The sequence below is a fragment of the Mytilus californianus genome, unplaced genomic scaffold (assembly GCF_021869535.1).
Source record: "Mytilus californianus isolate M0D057914Y unplaced genomic scaffold, xbMytCali1.0.p SCAF_7, whole genome shotgun sequence".
Taxonomy (NCBI): domain Eukaryota; kingdom Metazoa; phylum Mollusca; class Bivalvia; order Mytilida; family Mytilidae; genus Mytilus; species Mytilus californianus.
The window spans coordinates 77521791-77543826 of NW_026262723.1; the positions used below are offsets into that span (position 1 = coordinate 77521791).

General features: G+C 32.5%; 1 protein-coding gene across 1 annotated transcript; it reads left to right on the forward strand.

The window, feature by feature from the left end:
* The first annotated feature begins 6 nt into the window (after positions 1–6).
* Positions 7–21731, forward strand: LOC127709042 (NADPH:adrenodoxin oxidoreductase, mitochondrial-like). Its single transcript, XM_052214363.1, has 13 exons — positions 7–116; positions 2360–2521; positions 6615–6710; positions 7042–7164; positions 8275–8319; positions 8684–8752; positions 9739–9840; positions 10528–10720; positions 12132–12319; positions 13960–14025; positions 15827–15935; positions 20315–20482; positions 21073–21731. The coding sequence occupies exons 2-13, from the start codon at positions 2375–2377 to the stop codon at positions 21204–21206; spliced, it is 1440 nt and encodes a 479-aa protein (XP_052070323.1). The 5' UTR covers positions 7–116; positions 2360–2374; the 3' UTR covers positions 21207–21731.
* The last annotated feature ends 305 nt before the right edge of the window (positions 21732–22036 follow it).

The window sequence follows — 22036 nt, forward strand, 5'->3', positions numbered from 1 at the left end:
TAACAGGTGATTGACCCTTAGAAGCATCCTACTGAATACTGCATGCTGAGTCTTATATTTTTTCTCTCTTCAACCTCGAGTTTAGAAACTGTCAACAGTCAACAAAAGGGAAGAACGTACGCTACCTTCTTTACTAACTAATTATACACTTGTCATGAAAAGAATGCAACACTATCATACTGTGATGAAATATTTGGAAGTGACTTTTCCAAATTTTCACCACTTGATTCATTTACTTGAAAGAATGCCAATTGTGCTAATATATATTATATAAATCACATGCCCTTGGCTCTTGTACTAGGATGACAGAATGCCAATGAGTGAACTATCCAATATGCAGACACTAAAGCTGTAAAGGAAAAGAATGTAAAACTTGTTTGGGCTCATTGTTGAAAGCTGAACAGACTCCTACAGTTGCTGAAATCTACGTCATTTGATCTCTGGTGGATAGTCGTCTCATTGGCAATCATACCAAATATTCTTTTTTTTATTTTGGCTTTAGATCTTTGCAATGATCACAAAAACAACTAATAATTATGACAAAAGATACAAACATGACAATGTAGCGGTCAGAGCTAAGAGTACTCATATATAGTTACTGAATGCAAATTAATTTAAAGTCAAAATTTCAACAAATAAATAGCTAAATCATGACTTCCCAGAAAAATCAATTCACCTCAAAAATATTTATTGTGAAAACATCATAAGCAGTCTGAGAAAAGATTGCCTTTTGTAATATCAAACTATATTTTTCACTTTACATATAAAAGGACCACAAATGTTGATTGCAATATTTATTTAATTTGAATTACGCTACTGACAATTCACAAGATATGATTTAAGTACCAATAAAGAAAAAGATATAACTAAAATGTTTAATTGATATGCTTATACAAATGTACATACAAACATACACCACGGTTTGATGTCAATGGATTTTGCACCTTGATTTATCACAATAACAAGAGAGTAAGGTAAATTGTACAATGTAAATGACAAAAATTTGGATTAACTCTTGTCCTAATAATGTATTACTGTGTATTGTTTTATTTTGGGAAGATCAACCACTTTCGAGTTCATTGCATTTCTGTCAAAAACTTTGGTTTAAGTGAACATCATTCGTGCGTTTAGGGGCATCGTTATACTACATTGTACCTTCGCATGTTAAGCGAGCGGTTGAAAAAATATGAATTGATGCTGTATTGCACAAATTATTCAGTAAATTAATTTCTTAAAAGTGATAATCAGCACTGCTGTCGTTAGGGAATTCACATAATTAAGTAACTACAGAAAAAAACCATTATTTCTAGTTCATCCTGCATAATGACCATCACGAGGATGCTTGATGAACCTTAATAGGGCAGGGATAGAGGCAGGCCTCTCTTTCTGGTAAATGACGTCATTAAGGTGCGCACAATTGACGAACATTTCCAGTAAAGGACATAACTCGAAAGTGGTCTATTCTGAGTATTGATAATATATGAACATAACATATGATATCAACACTTAACCTCCAGATATCTTTCTGTTTTTTTTTTTTCTGGCCTGTGACCAATATCACAAAATGCAAGGAATATGGATGCTAACCTGCCACCTATGAAACAAACTGATTGTATAAAGCTTCTGTAAGTGCCTGTCCCAAGTCAGGAGCCTGTAATTCAGGGGTTGTTGTTTGTTGCAGTATATGGGGGGGGGGGGGGCAGTATATCATATTTGTTTTTCGTTATTATTTTGTACATAAATCAGGCAGTTAGTTTTCTCGTTTGATTTGTTTTAAATTTGTCATTTTGGGGCCTTTTATAGCTGAGTATGCGGTATGGGTTTTACTCATTGTTGAAGGCTGTACGGTGAACTATAGTTGTTAATTTCTGTGTCTTTTGGTCTCTTGTGGAGAGTTGTCTCATTGGCAATCATACCAAATCTTCATATTTTTATATTATATTTCAGAAGATAGAAGACCCAATTGGTCAACTGTATATTTAGAATGATCATAATATGTACATGTATAAGGCAGGGTTCATCTGATCTTGACCTCATTTTTGTGGATCAGTGTATTATAATGATAAGTTTATCTGATTCCTGCAGTAAAACCTTAAAGACTTTCAACATATAATTCCAATCATGATCAGTAATGCAGGGGAGATATTTCAGTGTGTGCACTCTTGATGTGTACAATGTAGTTGGGTTGATGTCACATTATCTATTTCCCAACATTTATTATTCAAATGTAGTTTAAAGTAGGTGTCTAAATTTATCTGGTGTTTACTTTTGAATTTTCATATGTATGAACTGTTACAGTCAATAAATTAGCAGGTGATTTGTTACAATGTATTACAACATATTTTATGTTTTTATTCAGACCACACCATAAGACATGCTGTTCATCTTACCTAGACTTTGTAGACAACATCTGAGAAGTTATGTCCAGTCAAATATACGCCAGCTGACCACTGGACAACCAAATATTTGTATAGTAGGGGCAGGTCCAGCAGGATTTTATACAGCTCAACAAATTCTTAAGGTATATCTACTTAAAATGCTTGATTAAGAAATCTCTTTATAGTAAAAGAGCATTGTATGTCAGTTTCTGAATAAACTTACTTATATAAGAAAACATGCAGCATATCCTATATTTCAATTGTTTGGTGTCATCCTTAATTCTTAGATTGATTACTGATTGTTTGTGTTTAACACCACTTTCAACACACTTGACTGACTACATGTATATCATGACAGCCAGTTTTTATACGACCGCAAAAATTGAAAATTTTTTGGTCGTATATTGGTATGACGTTGGCGTCGTCGTCGTCGTCGTCGTCGTCGTCGTCCGGCGTCGTCTGGCGTCGTCCGAAGACACATTGGTTTTCGCACTCTAACTTTAGTTTAAGTGAATGGATCTCCATGAAATTTTACCATAAGGTGCAATACCATGAAAGGAAGGTTGGGATTGATTTTGGGGGTTATGGTACCAACAGTTAAGGAATTAGGGGCCAAAAAGGGGCCAACAATAAGCATTTTTGTAACTTCCAGACAATAACTTGTGTGTAAGTGTATGGATCTCTCTGACATTGTACCACAAGGTTCCATATCACAAAGGGAAGGCTGTAATTGATTTTGGGGGTAATTGCCTCAAAATGTTAGGAATTAGGGGCCAAAAAAGGGGCAAAAAACAAGCATTTTTCTAGTTTTATGACAATAACTTGTGTGTAAGTGTTAGGATATTTCTGAAATTGTACTACAAGGTTCCATATCACAAAGGGAAAGCTGGAATTGAGTTTGGGGGTAATTGCCCGAAACTTTTAGGAATTGGGGGCCAAAAAGGGGCCAAAAATAAGCATTTTTCTAGTTTCCAGACAATAACTTGTGTTCAAGTGTATGGATCTCTCTGAAATTGTACTGCAAGGTACCATACCACAAAGGGAAGGCTGAGATTGAGTTTGGGGGTGATGAATCATAAGGGGGTTCAAAAAATTTTGGGGGGGGATTTTTTTTTTTCTTTTTTTCCTTTTTTTTTTCTTTTAAAATTTTCCATTTTAAGTTGGTTATTTCTGATTTATATTTAAAAGCAAATAATAATGATAGTGTAGGAGATACACACCAAACAGGATGTGTAAATTATTATATAATAAGTATTGTGCAATAGCAAGAAATTTTCAATTGCACAGTATTGCACAATAGCAAGAAATCTTCAATTGCACAGTATTGCGCAATAGCAAGAAATCTTCAATTGCTTAGTATTGCGCAATAGCAAGAAATATCCAATAGCACAATATTGCGCAATAGCAAGAAATTGTCAATTGTACAGTATTGCGCAATAGCAAGAAATAATCAATTGCACAGTATTGTGCAAAAGAAGATACTTCGTATAAATTGCTTATTTCTTGATCAATTTCAATGGGGTTTTATTCTTGAATTCTTGGGGTTCTTTAATATGCTGAATCTAACCGTGTATTAAGTTTTTGGATTTTGGGCCCCGTTTTTAAATTGGTCCACATTGAGGTCCAAAGGGTCCAAAATTTAACTTTGTTTGATTTCATCAAAAATTGAATTATTGGGGTTCTTTGATATGCCGAATCTAACCGTGTATTTAGATTCTTAATTTTTGGTTCTGTTTTCAAATTGGTCTACATAAAGGTCCAAAGGGTCCAAAATTAATCTTAGTTTGATTTCAACAAAAATTGAATATATGGGGTTCTTTGATATGCTGAATCTAACCATGTATTTAGATTTTTGATTATGGGCCCAGTTTTCAAGTTGGTCCAAATCGGGGTCCAAAATTAAACTTTGTTTGATTTCAACAAAAATTGAATATATGGGGTTCTTTGATATGCTGAATCTAACCATGTATTTAAATTTTTGATTATGGGCCCAGTTTTCAAGTTGGTCCAAATCGGGGTCCAAAATTAAACTTTGTTTGATTTCAACAAAAATTGAATATATGGGGTTCTTTGATATGCTGAATCTAACCATGTATTTAGATTTTTGATTGTTGGGCCCCGTTATCAACTTTGTCCACATTGAGATCAAAAGGGTCCAAAATTAAACTTTGTTTGATTTCATCATAAATTGAATATATGGGGTTCATTGATATGCTGAATCTAACCATGTATTTAGATTTTTGATTATGGGCCCAGTTTTCAAGTTGGTCCAAATTGGGGTCCAAAATTAAACTTTGTTTGATTTCAACAAAAATTGAATATATGGGGTTCTTTGATATGCTGAATCTAACCATGTATTTAGATTTTTGATTATGGGCCCAGTTTTCAAGTTGGTCCAAATCGGGGTCCAAAATTAAACTTTGTTTGATTTCAACAAAAATTGAATATATGGGGTTCTGTAATATGCTGAATCTAACCGTGTATTAAGTTTTTGGATTTTGGGCCCCGTTTTTAAATTGGTCCACATTGAAGTCCAAAGGGTCCAAAATTTAACTTTGTTTGATTTCATCAAAAATTGAATTATTGGGGTTCTTTGATATGCCGAATCTAACCGTGTATTTAGATTCTTAATTTTTGGTTCCGTTTTCAAATTGGTCTACATAAAGGTCCAAAGGGTCCAAAATTAAACTTAGTTTGATTTTAACAAAAATTGAATTTTTAGGGTTCTTTGATATGCTGAATCTAAACATGTATTTAGATTTTTGATTATGGGCCCAGTTTTCAAGTTGGTCCAAATCGGGGTCCAAAATTAAACTTTGTTTGATTTCAACAAAAATTGAATATATGGGGTTCTTTGATATGCTGAATCTAACCATGTATTTAGATTTTTGATTTTTGGGCCCTGTTATCATTTTTGTCCACATTGAGATCAAAAGGGTCCAAAATTAAACTTTGTTTGATTTCATCAAAAATTGAATTCTTGGGGTTCTTTGATATGCTGAATCTAACCATGTATTTAGATTTTGGATATTGGACCATAATAGGTGAATGTCCAATTTAAAATTTTTAAGTTCTTAGACCACATTCATTCTGTGTCAGAAACCTATGCTGTGTCAAATATTTAATCACAATCCAAATTCAGAGCTGTATCAAGCTTGAATGTTGTGTCCATACTTGCCCCAACTGTTCAGGGTTCGACCTCTGCGGTCGTATCAAGCTGCGCCCTGCGGAGCATTTTATTATTGATTGAGAAAGCTGGAATACACAGGGAGAACAATGTCCTTCTGGAGGGAATTTTTAGAGCTTTGCAACAGAATATAGTTATACTTTTTTATACCCTGACTTAGTGAAGTGTAAAGTAAATAGTGATCAGTGTGTCCAGATAATTCATTTCTCCTTACTTTGTATTCACAGCTTCTCTTTAATCAGTCACTGGTTTTCTAGGAAACAGCAGAGAACCTAAGGTATATGTACCTAATTGCAATTTGCACTTACTATTTTATGGGTTTCCCATAGGAAATATGGACTTTTGCAATATCATTTGGATTGTAATTGTCACATTTAGTTTAATTTTTCACATGCCACACTGTGACTCACACACAACATAAGTCGCTTGGATCAATAAACTTGAAACTTTACATGATTGTTTGGATTGGTTAAAGTACATGAAGTAAGCTACATTTTAATTTATAAAAAAATACTAATTTTTCATTCCAGAGAGATGGGACTTTATCCGTCTGATTTAAGTTGAATTTTTACATGTCGTGCATGTTGCACAATAGCATTAATATACTTTGACCAATTTACTTGAAACTTTATATTGTTGTTGGGATTGGTAAAAGTTACCTCTCTATCAATTTTCAAAAGGTATGGGGGTTAAACCGTCATTTCAATCTTGCAACAAGATGGGTGATCGTGTGCTCATAGCACAGCTGTTTTTTTTTAGTTTGTCTAATGGTTGTACATTGCAAAATATCTGCCACATTATATTTAAAGAAATAAAAGATAATTGCTATTTATAACCTTGCAAAGAGGGAGGGTGAATATTGTTTTACAAATGTCTGCCCAACCCATGAAATTGTCCGAAGAACTATAAATCAGAGCTTCCTGATATTTGGTATCAAGCTTCATGTCAATTGCATGTAAGCATGATATTTCTTGATTTGTCACATCTATCCCTCATCAACTTCTTGTTTACAAAATACTTTTAACAGTATTGCATCTTTGTGTTAACAGGGGAATCCAAATGCTGTTGTAGATATCTATGAGAAGCTACCTGTACCATTTGGACTAGTTAGATATGGTGTAGCTCCAGATCACCCTGAGGTCAAGGTTAGTATTTTTATAACTTTAGTGTACTGTCAGAAAATAATTTTGATTGAAATATGAACTTTTAGATGAACTTGATTACTTGAAAGGAACATGATTAAGATTTACTGTAACTTTGTACTCATCATATAGCAAATATAGTCATCATTCCAGTATGTCTTTATGCAAATGAGAAAAAAAAATTAAATTTGTCAGATTTTTTGTATATACAGAAGACTCTGGCAAATCAGATACTGAAAATGTCAGCAAAAAATATCCTTTTTTTAGATATACCAATGATAAGAGCAGACACAGGTTCCACCGAACCCTTTACACATGTTTTATTCTTTTACAGAATGTAATTAACACATTTACACAGACAGCCTCCAAGGACAGATGCACATTTATTGGTAATGTTACCATTGGGAAAGACATATCTATAGCAGATCTTCAGAAGGCATACAGTGCTGTTGTTCTGGTGTGTATAAATAACAAATAGCCGAGTTGTTGTTGAACATAATTATCATAGTTTGAGTATTTGTATGCCTATTTTTTTGTCCATATATAATAACCAGAAGTAAAGATTTCCCTGATAATGACAATATTAAGTGTTATCAATATATTATAACCAGAAGTAAAGACTTCCCTGACATAATAATATCAAGTGCATATCATTTAAGTTGATGAAAATGATTAGTATGTGGTGTATCTTGTGTGATATTTCAATTAATTTACCATATTCAGATGTATGACATGCTTTAAAAGTTCTATTGTGAATGGATGCAGATCATCTATAGTTGACATATTCATATTACCAAGCTAATATTAGCTGATTAAACAATTGCACCTAAATGCACATTATGAATCATTGGATGGCTTACAGAACAGTTAATTAGAAATGTATATGTTGTATCTATTGTATATAAAACTTTGTTATACATGTGTAGTACTGTTTTCCTAAAAACATTAACTAAGAAAAGTGTAAAAGTTGTTCATACAAGAAGGTCCAAAAATGAACACCTAAAAAATTGAATTAAAATAATGATTACTTTCATTTCTTACTGACTATATATGGAGGAATGATGATGAACTGATTTTAAAAAGTTTATACATGGAATGATTAAAAAGGATAAATTGGCATTTATTTGTTAGAGGCTTACAAACTTGTTAAAAACAAGGATTGCCAAGCATTTCTATCCTGTTTCATAATAATACATAAGAAATGTCCTCAACATTTATTTGATTGTTTCTTTTACACTGCATTGGTTTAAACTATTTGAAAAATTAAAATTTTGATTGAAATTTGGTGAACTTCCATTGCAACATGAAAGATATTTTACAAAAATATATCGATATTATCAAAAACAGCCAGTGAATGATAACATTAGATGTAAGGAATATGTGAATGAAACAGTAACCAACTATAGAAAAAAATTTATGTAGCTATTCTGACTGTACAAATAGCATAGATGAAGTACATTAATAGATTTTAGAAAGGTACAAACTAAATATTGAAGTTTGAAATCTAATGGTGACCAACTTTACCATCCTCATATTAAACATGTTTTTATTTTTTTTTATAACCCAGTCTTACGGTGCAGACAATGACAGACTTCTGGGAGTACCAGGAGAGGTAACAGTTTAGTTCTTATTTACATAAATTCAACATTATTTTGTAACCAATTTCAAAGACTTGTTTTTTTATGTACAAAACAGGCCAATCAATGCTTTCCAAAGACACATATATCATAAAAACAATATCTAGGATGGGAGAGCTGTTTTATAGTGTGTGAGTAATTATATTGTGTGTATACAAAATAGGATAAGAGTTACAGATAAGGGCTATATAAGATATAGTACATGTAATTGAATAAAAATTTGTCCATTTAGAAAATATGCTGATATTCAAGTGTTTAAAAAATTTGAACAATAATGTGATGAGTAATTTTGATAACAACTGTGATGGCCAATACAGTACCTTATCTTTTGTATTGCAGAATTTAAAAAATGTGATTTCAGCCAGATCCTTTGTTGGTTGGTACAATGGTCTTCCCCAAGATATAGATGTAAGATTTATTTATTTGTTTGTTTTATTTACATTTAGTGCTAGTACTTTATTTCTTGCATTCTTGTTTTCAAACACAGAATATGCAACAGAACACTGATACTATCTTTTGAGCTTTTTAATCTAGTTATAAATAACAGTTGTGAGATATGTTGGGTTTTTTCATTTATAAGAATTACTGCATAATTGGTTTATTTTTCCTAAAGTTATATAATATCTCAAATGAAATTACAACTTTTATTTCCTGAGACTATTTCAGTAAATACATTACTTTTTAAGAACTGTAAATTGAGAAATTATTGCATAAAATTGAAAATGGGAATGGGGAATGTGTCAAAGAGACAACAACCCGTGCATTTATTATTGGAATGCAAGTTCTTATTATTGTGATACTCAAGAAGTCACATTAAACGCATTAATAAAAACCTCACAATAATTTCTGAATTTACAGTACATAGCACCAACATTAAATATGAAGGCCTCTTCATTCCTGTTCATGTACAAAAGCTTTTTACTGTTATTTTCAGCCCAACTGCTTTACCAAACTATATTTTGTATGTGATATAAAAATAAGGAGATGTGGTATGATTGCCAATGGGACAACTATCCACCAGAGTTCAAATGAAGTGGATGTAAGCAATTATAGACAACCATACAGCCTTCAACAATGAGAAAACCCTCTACTGTATAGTTGGCTATAAAAGGCTGTGACATGAAAATTATGAAACAATTCAAACGAGAAAACTAACGATCTAATTTTACAAAAACAAATAAGTCATACAAATGACAACCACTGTACTTTAGGCTCCTAACTTAGGACAGGCATATAAAGAATGTGGCAGGATTAATAAAATTGAGAATGGAAATGATTAAACATGATTATGAGCAGTTAGATTTGAGTCAATTAAATTTTATCTCAGTAAGATTTGAAAGTTACAGAGGATAGGTTACCTTAATCCTTTACTCATCACAATTTGTTTATTTTAGTTACAAGTAAATTTAGACACAGACAGAGCAGTTATTATTGGACATGGAAACGTGGCACTAGATGTAGCTAGAATCTTGCTTATGCCAATTGATCTTTTAAAGGTAAATTTAGAGTGATCTTGGAAATGTGATAATTCTTCAATTAATATGTAACATTTATTTTATTGGATACAAGTTTTTGTGGAGTTATGTTGGTATTGATATAATAAAGAATAGAAAATAAAAGATATACACAGGTACCAAAGTTATAATAAAAATTGAAATTTACAATTTTACTTGTAACATTGGAGAAACACAATGTACAAACAGATAGAGGAAATGTATAGCAAATGTCACATTCTCCACATATTACTGCAAATTTAAAAAGAGAAGGTTTTAAATGACATTTTGTTTAATCAGGACTCCTATTTTATGTATAAGCTTCTCTGTTGTAAACATCACCATTGAAAATCTAGAAATCAAATGAAATGGGTATTTTGTTGCAAGATGGCTTTTACAAAGTATAGGCCTTCAGGCAAAAATAATAATCAGTGTTCTCCGAGGGCCTTTAAGCATCATGGTAATATGATGGTATATTTCTTGAATGTGATGCTATGTGAATTGGTTTTCTTATAGATTATGTTATGGATGTGATGCTATAATTTTTAGAAACAAGATGGTATTTACAAACTTCCCTGTTTACTAGGATGCTAAATGAAATATCTGGGGAGAACACTGATAATTATTTGATTAAGATGAATTAGGTACTTCAAACTTCCTAATTTATGTTCCATACTACTATTTTTACAGAAAACTGATATATCTCAGTATTCATTAGATGCCTTATCTAAAAGTAGGATTAAGGAAGTTACAGTGATTGGTAGGCGTGGTCCATTACAAGTAGCCTTTACTATTAAGGAATTGAGGGAAATGATAAGATTGCCAGATTGTAAACCAGTGCTTTCAGAGGAAGATTTTATAGGAGTAAATAAACTTATTCAAGGTAAGATCTTTGTTTTGGGTCATCTAGATTTTGAATAGTGACATGAATGTATCTATTGGTGGAGGAATCTATGCATGCTGCAGTAATCAAATTGCAGATTTTACAGCTGTGTGCATCATCACTATTTATACTGCACAAATAACTAAATTCTAAAGATGAAATTTATGTATAAGGGACCCACAGATTAATCAGCAGAATGCATTTAACAATCAGCTTGTCCGTCAGTGTGTCCATCCATCAAAAATCATTTATGCTCACTATATTTCAAAGTCCTAAGATTTCAGTATTGAAATTTGGCATAACTATTCATTACTACTAGATGGTGTCTAGTGTAAAAGAAAGAATCCCTACAGTGGAGGTCATAGTAAAAAATTTAGTTTAACTTAGTCACTACTGTGCATATGCACATAATCTTTTCTGGTCTCTAACTTTCAAAACTCCTTGGATTTGAGTGATGAAACTTTATATGCAATACAAGAAATGAAACACTGCAGTGAAGGTCTTGTTCAAAAATGTAGTTCAATTAGTTCAAATTAATCACCCCTGTGCATATGTACAGAAATCTTTCACCTCTAGCTTGAAAAAAAATTGCAGTTTTGGGATGATTAGTGGTGCATCTACCTTCCCTGGGTATAAACTATGTTTGAATCAAATTACCTATCACAGTTTACTTGTTTATGTGATGTGATGTCTCTCATCTCTATCCTCTAGTTCATTTAAAACATGGCTCACCACACCAAGGGAAGTTTGTGTCACCCTAAATTTTCAGTAAACTTGCCTATGAATGCCGTGTGATGTTGTCAATGTCTCAATCAAAAAATGCTGTTATGTGATATCGTTATTTCCAAATATATTGATGTGCTTTTTCATAGGACATCAGGGACCATGTAGTTTTTACAAAGTCTTTTTTAACTTTGAAATAGTGATGCCATTCAACAACCAATGTTGATGTTACAGTACAAATTGGAATTCAGTAGGATCCAGATTATCACAATATCTGCTAGTAGATATTGAAATTCAAATTTGTACTAGGAAGATTTCTGGATCCTACTTAATTCCAATTTGTACTGTAGCATAGACATTAAATCTCCTGTTATACAAGTAATTATATTTACAGGAAATATGATTAATTGTTTTTTTACTATTTGCAGGCTTAGCAAATAGTTTTTGTTTATTAATTTTATCAGAATAAATTACTACAAAAGCTAACATTACATTCTAATATAAAGAACAAACACAAATACACCTTTTTTTCTCCAAAGACAAATAAAGGAAGTGCGCCTAATCTTATCAGTGAATTATTATTTACTCTATTTTGATATGTGTAACTTTTGTCTTTAATGTATTTAAAAAAATGTATAAATAAACCTTAATAAATGACATTTGTCTAAAAATATGTGTGATCTTGTAGATTTACCTCGACCCAGGAGACGTCTTACAGAATTGATGTACAAGACATGTATGGAACCAACAGAAAAAGATCTCAAGTTATGGGAAACAGCCCAGAAGTCATGGTCTTTATCATTCTGCATGAGTCCTTTGGAAATATTTGGTGATAATTATGTCACAGGATTGAAATTAGGGATTAACAAACTCCAGGTATCTTTTGTTGGTAAACTCACTGTTTAAGATCATTTATTTGATAAAATATCAGTTTCTGGGAAACACTGAAGTTATGAAATTTAATTGGTAAGATAGCAATGCAACTTTTTTTGAAGATTACATACTTTTAGTTTAACCAATTTAGTTATGAAATATTAATTGGTAAAATAGCAATGTAATTCATTTTTTGGAAAGTTTGCTATAGCTTGCTATAGCAAAAAATTTCCTAAGGCATCGGCCTCAAACCGGAAGTGACAGACTATCTTACTTGAGGATGTGTGTTCTACTCCTAGATAATGTAGTACTGGTGTTTGACAACTAATTCTAGGAAGATGCTTTTGAAATTTGAGTTACTTCTACTTTGATTAATAGCTTACAGTTTGAATTAAAATGTACTGAATGTTCATTGATAATTCAAATAATTCAACTTCATTTTGAAAATGGCTATCACAAACACTACTTCGCGGATCTGCACTGCGCGGAAAGTAAAATCAATACACATCTACACGAGACAGCAGTTTCTACGTTATGCTTTTATCGGTATTCCCCAGACATGCGTGAGATCCATATCAACGGGAGTACTAAACTCCCGGTTTCAGGGGTTTCCTCCCGTCCTCCGGTTGAAGAGAAAATAAATACAGTGTTTAAAATATTTCACGAATGAACATTTTTCGACGCTTACTACGATTTTTACAATGTTTATTAAAGACGTAAAAGCCCGAGTGTATAGAAAGTATCCTGGTATCTCATCTCGGCCCACAACAAACTTGGACTATAATAAACTTGGCCTATTTCATAATCTGCATCAGAAAATCGGACTATAACAAAATTCGTAATTATACTACTTGCTATTAAGTCTCCCAAACAAATTTTGGAGACTTATTGTTTTGCTCAGTTCTTATTATTTTTCTTCTTGAGGTCTATTTAGGGGTATTTTGAGGGGCTAACAGAAGGGAGGGATTTACTATAGAACCCTATGGGATTTATTTTTTTTTAATTTTCAAATGACTATAACTTGAAAACAGTAAGTGATAGACACAGGCGGTTTTCAGTAATGATCACAGGATCATAAAACAAATCAAATGAAATATAGCGGCAGTCCCTCTTGGATCAGCCCCACCCCCTTCTTTTTGAAAACTTGTAAATGGTCGAGATCCCCACCCCTAAACCATATATATTCTTGTATGGGACAATAAAACAAGTCAAATGAAATATAGGGGGAGTCCCTGGGTGTCACCCCCACCCCATCCTGTTTTGAGAACTTTTAAACGGTCAAGATCCCCACCCCGAAACCATATATATTCTTGTATGGGACAATAAAACAAATCAAATGAAATAAAAGGCGAATCCCCTGGGGTCACTCCCACCCCCTTCCTGGGAATGACTAATTATGGGAGCTTTGTTTGGGAGCCTTCGTAACAGCATCATGTTACAATTATTTCTTGTATTAAGTAATTTTTTTTTTAAAGTCGGAAAAAAAGTTAAACACCCAATCTACACATTTACAACCTATTTGAAATATTACACATCTACCGTTGCAAACTTTCCACAGGTGCTATCCAGCACTTTGATTAAATTACTCATATCATTGGTCATATATTGGTGTCCCATTTTAAAACATTGTATCTAATATTTAGGGAGAAGACCTGGTAAAACAGTCAGCCATATTGACAGACCAGACAGTAGATATGTCTTGTGGACTTGTAAGTTATACTGTGTGATTAGGATCATATTTGCATCCATCAATATTAGTTCCTACTTGTCCTACACTCGGCCTGTATACACCCTTTAGCATGTAAATCAGAGGTCAATTGTAAAAATGTTGTGGGATTGATTCTCAAAATAATATTTGACATTTGAAGTAAGCTATAGCTGTATAATGATAAATGAAGACAAAACATTTTTATCTTTATTGTGTGAATTTTTAAAGCTTAACTTTGTAGAAAGAAAACAGCATAATTGTACTCAATTATGATGATCATCTACCTGGTAAAAAGAAAATGTTTATTTTAACAATCAGAGTTATCTCTCTTTATTCACAAATTGGACTTTTATGATTTATACTTTATATGATGACTTTTATGCATGTTCTAATGTACTGTCTCTAATCAACATAATCAGAGCGAGCGGATTGAGAAAGATTGGTATGAATGTGTGAATGATTGTTTTAAATTTTGCAATGCCCGAAAGAGCCCTGTGATTAGGAAATAAAGAATCGAATTTTGAATTTGAATTTTTATAGCAGAATTTTCAAATTTTGACAAATGATTAGGACTAAGGATCTGTATACTTTTTGACAATTCTTACTTACCAGGTTTATCACTCAAGAGATGAAATAATACAGTAGTTGTAAAAAAAGGCACATGCCAGAAGTCTACATCACACACATACATTTTTGTCTTGCCTTGACGGAGTCAAAAAGCGAGACATAGGTATGCTGTTTCCGGAGGCGGCGGTGTCAACAATGTATTAGATTGTGATTAGGTCTTGTTCATGGTGAACCACTAGTGGTAGGTCAATGATATTTGGTATGCAGTTGTATTAGCATTGGCACATCTCATTACCATGGAGATTATTTGGCCCCGCCCCCTCAGTCAAGGTCTATTGACTTTGAAACTTTTCATAGTTTACATGTATTAGTTTGTGATTAGGTCAATTTATGGGGAACCACTAGTGGTAGGTCAATGATATTTGGTGTGCAGTTATATAAGCATTGGCATATCTCATTTCCATGGAGATTATTTGGCTCCGCCCCCTTAGTCATGGTCTATAGACTTTGAAAATTTTTGCTAAGTTAACATGTATTAGTTTGTGATTAGGTCAGTTCAAGGGGAATCATTAGTGGTAGACCAATGTTAATTGGTGTTCAGTTGTATAAGCATTAGCACATCTCATTTCCATGGAGAATATTTGGCCCCGCCCCCTCAGTCATGGTCTATTTACTTTGAAACTTTTGCTTACTTTACATGTATTAGTTTGTGATTAGATAGTTTAAGATGAACTGATAATGTTAAGTCAATGATATTTGGTATGCAAATTTATTGGCATTTGCAAGTATCGTTTCCATGGAGATTATTTAGCCCCACCCCTGATCATGGTTCATTGACTTTGAAACTTTTACATACTTTACAAGTTAATGTTTGTGTTTAGGTTTGTTTAAAGGGAACGACTATTAGCATTGGCACATCTCATTCCATGGAGATTGTTTAGCCATGTACCTTCAGTCATGGTTCATCGACTTTGAATATTTGCATAACTTACATGTTAAAGTATTGCTATTTTAATTTCAACATTTGCATTATCAAAAATACAAAAAGGCGAGACATATCTCTGTGATAACAGTTTATTATTATATTATAAATGAACACAACCAACAATGTAAAGATAGTAAGCCGAAATATATTTGTTCTTAATGGCATTATAAACCTGAATTGCTTTGAATGTGTTTATATAAGTTGTATTAAAACCTATCATTAAATTCCAAGAAACTGCTTGTTTTTACAGGTTTTAAGAAGTATAGGATACAAGAGTATAGTGATTGACCCTGATATACCATTTGACACCAAGTCTGGAACAATACCGAATAAGGATAGTAGAGTAGAAGGGAAAACAGGTTGGTAAGAAAACTAGAAAACATGATACTTGTGACATAATACAAATAATAACAACAACAAAAAATAAACTGATTTGAAACATATATATATATAATTCGTCTAAACAACAGCCCAACAATGTTAGATCTGTAAATTTGCAGAAGCAAATTTTTTGTTTTTCCCTGGCCGGGATTCGAACTCATGCTACAGATATTTCGTGCCACCAAATCGCCTTGCACTATCCCCGACGCTTTTAAATTCTTACCAATCACAAGTTTGACACTGCTTATCAATTTAGCAAAGCATATGATACCTCAAGTTCAAAAATCATTAAAATCCTAACAAAATGTGTGCAGAAAATATTTTTCTTCACTTTTCTTACACTGGGAATCAATTTGGATTAAATTTTTTTTTGGGGTGGGGGGGGGGGTCAATTTGCAACAGCATAGTGTATTGCACAAAAGCAAAAAATTGAATATAAATTCAAATCATATAACCAATTCTAATTAGTATATAATATATATTTTAATTGTATACATGTATTAGTTTTTGTTTATATTCTAGCATAATTTCTTATCTCATTTTTTTTTTTAAAGGCAATTTGTTTGTCTAATTAGGAAAAATTGAAATTGGAAATTGACCCTCTTTTTATACGACCGCAAAAAATTTTGCGGTCTTATATTGGTATCACGTCGTGGTCGTCGTCGTCAGCAGCAGCTTTGTCCGAAGACATTTGGTTTCCGGACAATAACTTTAGTAAATGTAAATAGAAATCTATGAAATTTAAACACAAGGTTTATAACCACAAAAGGAAGGTTGGGATTGATTTTGGGGGTTATGGTCCTAACAGTTTAGGAATTAGGGGCCAAAAAGGGGCCCTTATAAGCATTTTTCTAGTTTCCAGACAATAACTTGTGGAACGGTGTATGGATCTCTCTGAAATTATACCACAAGTTTCCATACCACAAAGGGATGGTTAGGATTGGCTTTGGGGGGTTATGGCTCAAACCGTTTAGGAATTAGGGGCAAAAAAGGGGGAAAACAAGGGTTTCCTGGTTAATGGACAATTAATAAAATACAAGGTTATGTTTGGATTAAAGGATTAAAAGGGGGGGTCAATTTTTTTAATTTTTTTTGGGGGGGGGGGGGGGAGGGGTCAATTCGCAACAGCATAGTGTATTGCACAAAAGCAAAAAATTGAATATAAATTCAAATCATATAACCAATTCTAAGTTCTTTGACTACAGTTATTCTGTGTCAGAAACCTATTATGTTAAATGTGTCAAATATTTAATTACAATCCAAATTCAGACCTGTATCAAGTGCGAATATTGTGCCCATTTTTGCCCCAACTGTTCAGGGTTGGACCTCTGCAGTCGTATCCAGCTGCGCTCAGTGAAGCGATTTATAAGTCCCCTACCGACTTCGTCGAAGGGGACTTTAGTTTTGCACTCTGTCCATCCGTCAATCCGTCAACTCAGCTTTCCATACTTTTTTTTAGCTCACCTGGCCCAAAGGGCCAAGTGAGCTTTTCTCATCACTTGGCGTCCGTCGTCCTGCATCCATCGTCCGTTGTCCGTCAAGTTTTACAAAAATCTTCTCCTCTGAAACTACTGGGCCAAATTTGACCAATCTTGGCCACAATCATCATTGGGGTATCTAGTTTAAAAAATGTGTCCGATGACCTGGCCAACCAACCAAGATGGCCGCCATGGCTAAAAATAGAACATAGGGGTAAAATGTAGATTTTGGCTTATATCTCTGAAACCAAAGCATTTAGAGCAAATCTAACATGGGGTAAAATTGTTTATCAGGTCAAGATCTATATGCCCTGAAATTTTCAGATGAATCTGACAACCCGTTGTTGGGTTGCTGCCCCTGAATTGTTATTTTTAATGAAATTTTGCCGTTTTTGGTTATTATCTTGAATATTATTATAGATAGAGATAAACTGTAAACAGCAATAATGTACAGCAAAGTAAGATCTACAAATTAGTCAACATGACCAAAATGGTCAGTTGACCCCTTAAGGAGTTATTGCCCTTTATAGTCAATTTTTAACCAGTTTTCGTAAATTTTTGTTATCTTTTACAAAAATCTTCGCCTCTGAAACTAGTAAGACAAATTTAACCAAACTTGTCCACAATCATCATTAGGGTATCTAGTTTAAAAAATGTGTCCGATGACCCCGCCCGCGAACCAAGATGGCCGACATGGCTAAGAAATAGTACATAGGATAAAATGCAGTTTTTGGCTCATATCTCTGAAACCAAAGCATTTAGAGCAAATCTGTCAGGGATAAAATTGTTCATTAGGTCAAGATCTATCTGCCCTGAAATTTTCAGACCAATCAGGCAACATGTTGTTGGGTTGCTGCCCCTGAGTTGGTAATTTTAAGAAAATTTTGCAGCTTTTGGATATTATCTTGAATATTATTATAGATAGAGATAAACTGTAAACAACAATAATGTACAGCAAAGTAAGATCTACAAATAAATCAACATGACCAAAATTGTCAATTGACCCCTTAATGAGTTATTGCCCTTTATAGTCAATTTTTTACAATTTTCATAAATTTTGTAAATTTTTGTAAATTTTTACAAAATATTTTCCACTGTAACTACTGGGCCATTCATTATAGATAGAGATAATTGTAAGCAGCAAGAATGTTTAGTAAAGTAAGATTTACAAACACATCACCATCACCAAAACACAATTTTGTCATGAATCCATCTGTGTCCTTTGTTTAATATGCACATAGACCAAGGTGAGCGACACAGGCTCTTTAGAGCCTCTAGTCTTCGTTCTTGAAGATATTGATTTGATATTTGGTATATAGTTTTATCATGACAAGTTATAGATCAAGTTCGAATTTTATTTCGGTCTGATGATTTAGTCCAGAGTTATGGTCCATAAAAAAAACTCCATAACTAATGTTAGAGTACTATGTTAAACCATATATCTGTACAAAGGGAGATAACTCATTTTTTTAAAAGACATTCTTTGGTAAATTGATTGAGGAATTTTGTGGCAGGTTTATATGTAATTTTGTATAAACTAATTTTCTGAATGCTACATGTATATATATATATTTTTTTTATTAAGTGAATTCCTTTAATTAGATAATAATCTATTTATATTAAGGTATATATTTCATTACATTACATTGTGTAGATAAAAGTTGTTGACATTTTATAGATAAGTTACAAATCTATATTAGTTTGTGACAAATGAAAGAAAAAATATTTGGAACTATTAATTATATTTGATTGTAATTTGAAAATAGATATACATTCAGTGATATTGTTTGCCTCAAATTACATCCGAAATTCGGCTTTTTCCCCTAGAGAAAATTCCCAATTACTAAAAAAAAGGCCTTAAAATTCCTCCCATTAAGTTTTACATTTTTCCCAAAAGTGATGGCATTGGTATTAATGAATGTAAATTTCCTATTCATGTTATTATTTTGATATTATGGAAGCGCTTTTGAGATCCAGGTTTCTGATCAGAATCATCACGGTGTTTGTAACACGTGGTTTTCAATGTATTAAGTACCATCATTGTTTCCGTCTCTTTCCCCTCCCCTAAAAGTACCTTTCAGGTTTAAAATCGAAATATACGTGATAAAACTGTGCAAAAAAGATAGTAAAGTTTAGCAAAAAATCTGAGATGTGTTTAAAAAAAAATAAACCAACTTCCCAATTTCAATAAAAATTATGCATTTTTCCCAAAAAAAAACGGTAGAGGTAGTTTTGAAAAAAAACAACAATATCACTGACATTGTATTACATCATATCTAATTTTAGAGAACTATTAATCATATCTAATGTTAAAGTGTTATAGGTTTTCCACACTTTTTTTCATCATGCTTGAAGATATTGATTGACAATTGGTATATAGTTTTATCATGACAAGTTACAGATCAAGTTCAAATTTTTGTTTCGGTCTGATAATTTTGTGCAGAGTTATGTTCCTTGGACTTGAAATAATTCACTAATATATTCAGTTTTCAACACTGTTTTTAGTCATGCTTGAAGATATTGACTTGATATTTTCTTTTTGTTTACACCATGACAAGTTATAGAACAAGTTAGCATTTTGTTCCAGTATAATGAATTTTTACCCGGTAGGGGACTATGTATTGCCATGCAATACTCTCAGAATGCTTGTTTTAAGTGGGCATTAAAATAATGAAAATCAATTGAGGCAATCTTGCCTTTTGGTACACCATAGAAGTGCTGACAGATGGACAGAATTTTCTACCTTATTTAACCTTTCAGATTGACAATAGCATTAAAAGTTGAAATAATAATGCAGTCATAAAATTCCTGAATCTCCAGAATTGCTTGAAGTAGTCTTTAGAAATAGGTCATGAGCTGACATGACAGTTTTGTTTTAGGTATGTACTGTACAGGTTGGGTTAGTACAGGACCTGTTGGGGTTATCTTGACAACCATGAACCAAGCCTTTGAAACAGGGAAAACTGTGGTGAAAGACATTAATGATGGAATATTAGACTTTACTAAACCTGGAAGAGGTGACATTTTTAATATTCTCAATAGAAAAGGTTTGTATTACTAGTAAAATGTTTTAGTTCTTTGAAAATGAAAGAAATAAAAGAAGACAAAAAATTATATAAACAGTTAGATAACCAATTCTAGCTCACCTGGCCAGAAGGACCATGTGAGCTTATGTCATCACTCTTTAAACACTACAGTATTATTTTATATTACAACACTTACAGAAAAAGTTTGGTCACCTTGAGATTTTAGGTGAAGCTAAATGTGCATATCTCACAGATTCTATCTCACAAGTGAACAATAGTATATGTTAATGCTTCAATGCATGTATTGTAAAGTCATTTTGCAACATTTAGATCTATATTTAGATGTCCATAGTGTTAAATCAAAAATCTTGTCCACTATAATATAAAAAAAACTTATCTGAGCTGAGGTCCAATTTTAAATGATTCTAGCATTTCTTTTGAGGAAAGGTAATCCAGTTGTTTTAATATTTTTAGTAGGAAACAAGAATAAACAATGCTGAAATATAAGTATTTTACTTACAAACTCTTTTTTTTGCAGTTTCAAGAGTAGTTACACTGTAAAGAAATATATCCTTAGTTATATATAAGAATAGTAATATTTTATTTAATAGGCGTTCAGACAGTAAGCTTTAAAGACTGGGGAAATATTGACCAGTTTGAAGTTAAGCAAGGAGAAGATGTTGGAAAGCCAAGAGAGAAAATGGTGGACATTAGTCAGATGGTGTCTGTTGCAAAGAAATCCTAAAAATATTTTTATAGTATATCTGTTGTTTTGTATTTATTTGCACATCAATTCATGGATATTTAACTTTGGCAAATTTTGAACGAGGGTTGTACTATAATTTACCTAAACGATATATTTTGCAGGTTGAATTTAATTCCATGTACTGAAATACATATTATGTTACCACATTGTTACATGAGGTTTACAATAAAAGTTAAAAAATCATAGATATTATTGATATTGCAATATTTGTGATCAAAAATTCTTTTTTAATAAATGGATATACTTAGTGGTTAGATATGATTTCAAACTTTTTTTGGAGGGGGGGCATGAATAAATTTGTCAGAAATATGAAAGATATAAATGAAGATAAAAAGTTGAAAAGAAAGAAAGTCTTTGTCTTTAAATCGATTGTGAAGGATTGGATTATATTACATCACTGGTGTTGTTATTACATGTAATTGTAAAGTTAATCATAACTTCATCAAATAGTTTATTGTTAAAAAGCAATTGTTAATGTGGATTAATAAATTAATCATGATTGTATTTTTGTTTTGTTTTGCTTTTTAATTTAAAACCACAATAAGTTATTAATATTTTCAGTGTCATGAAGCCATGGCAAAAACTGCCACAGATCAGTGAACGTCACCTTATTAGCAACTCTTGGTGTCCGCCATCCTTGTCTGTCTGTCCATCGTCAAAAACTTTTACACAAAATCTTCTCCTCTGAAACTAGTGTGCTAAATAATACCAAACTTCATCTGAATGTTCCTTATAAGGGTATCTATTTTTATGCCCCAGCCGTGGCGGTGGGGGCATTAAGTTTTACCCTTGTCTGTCTGTACGTACGT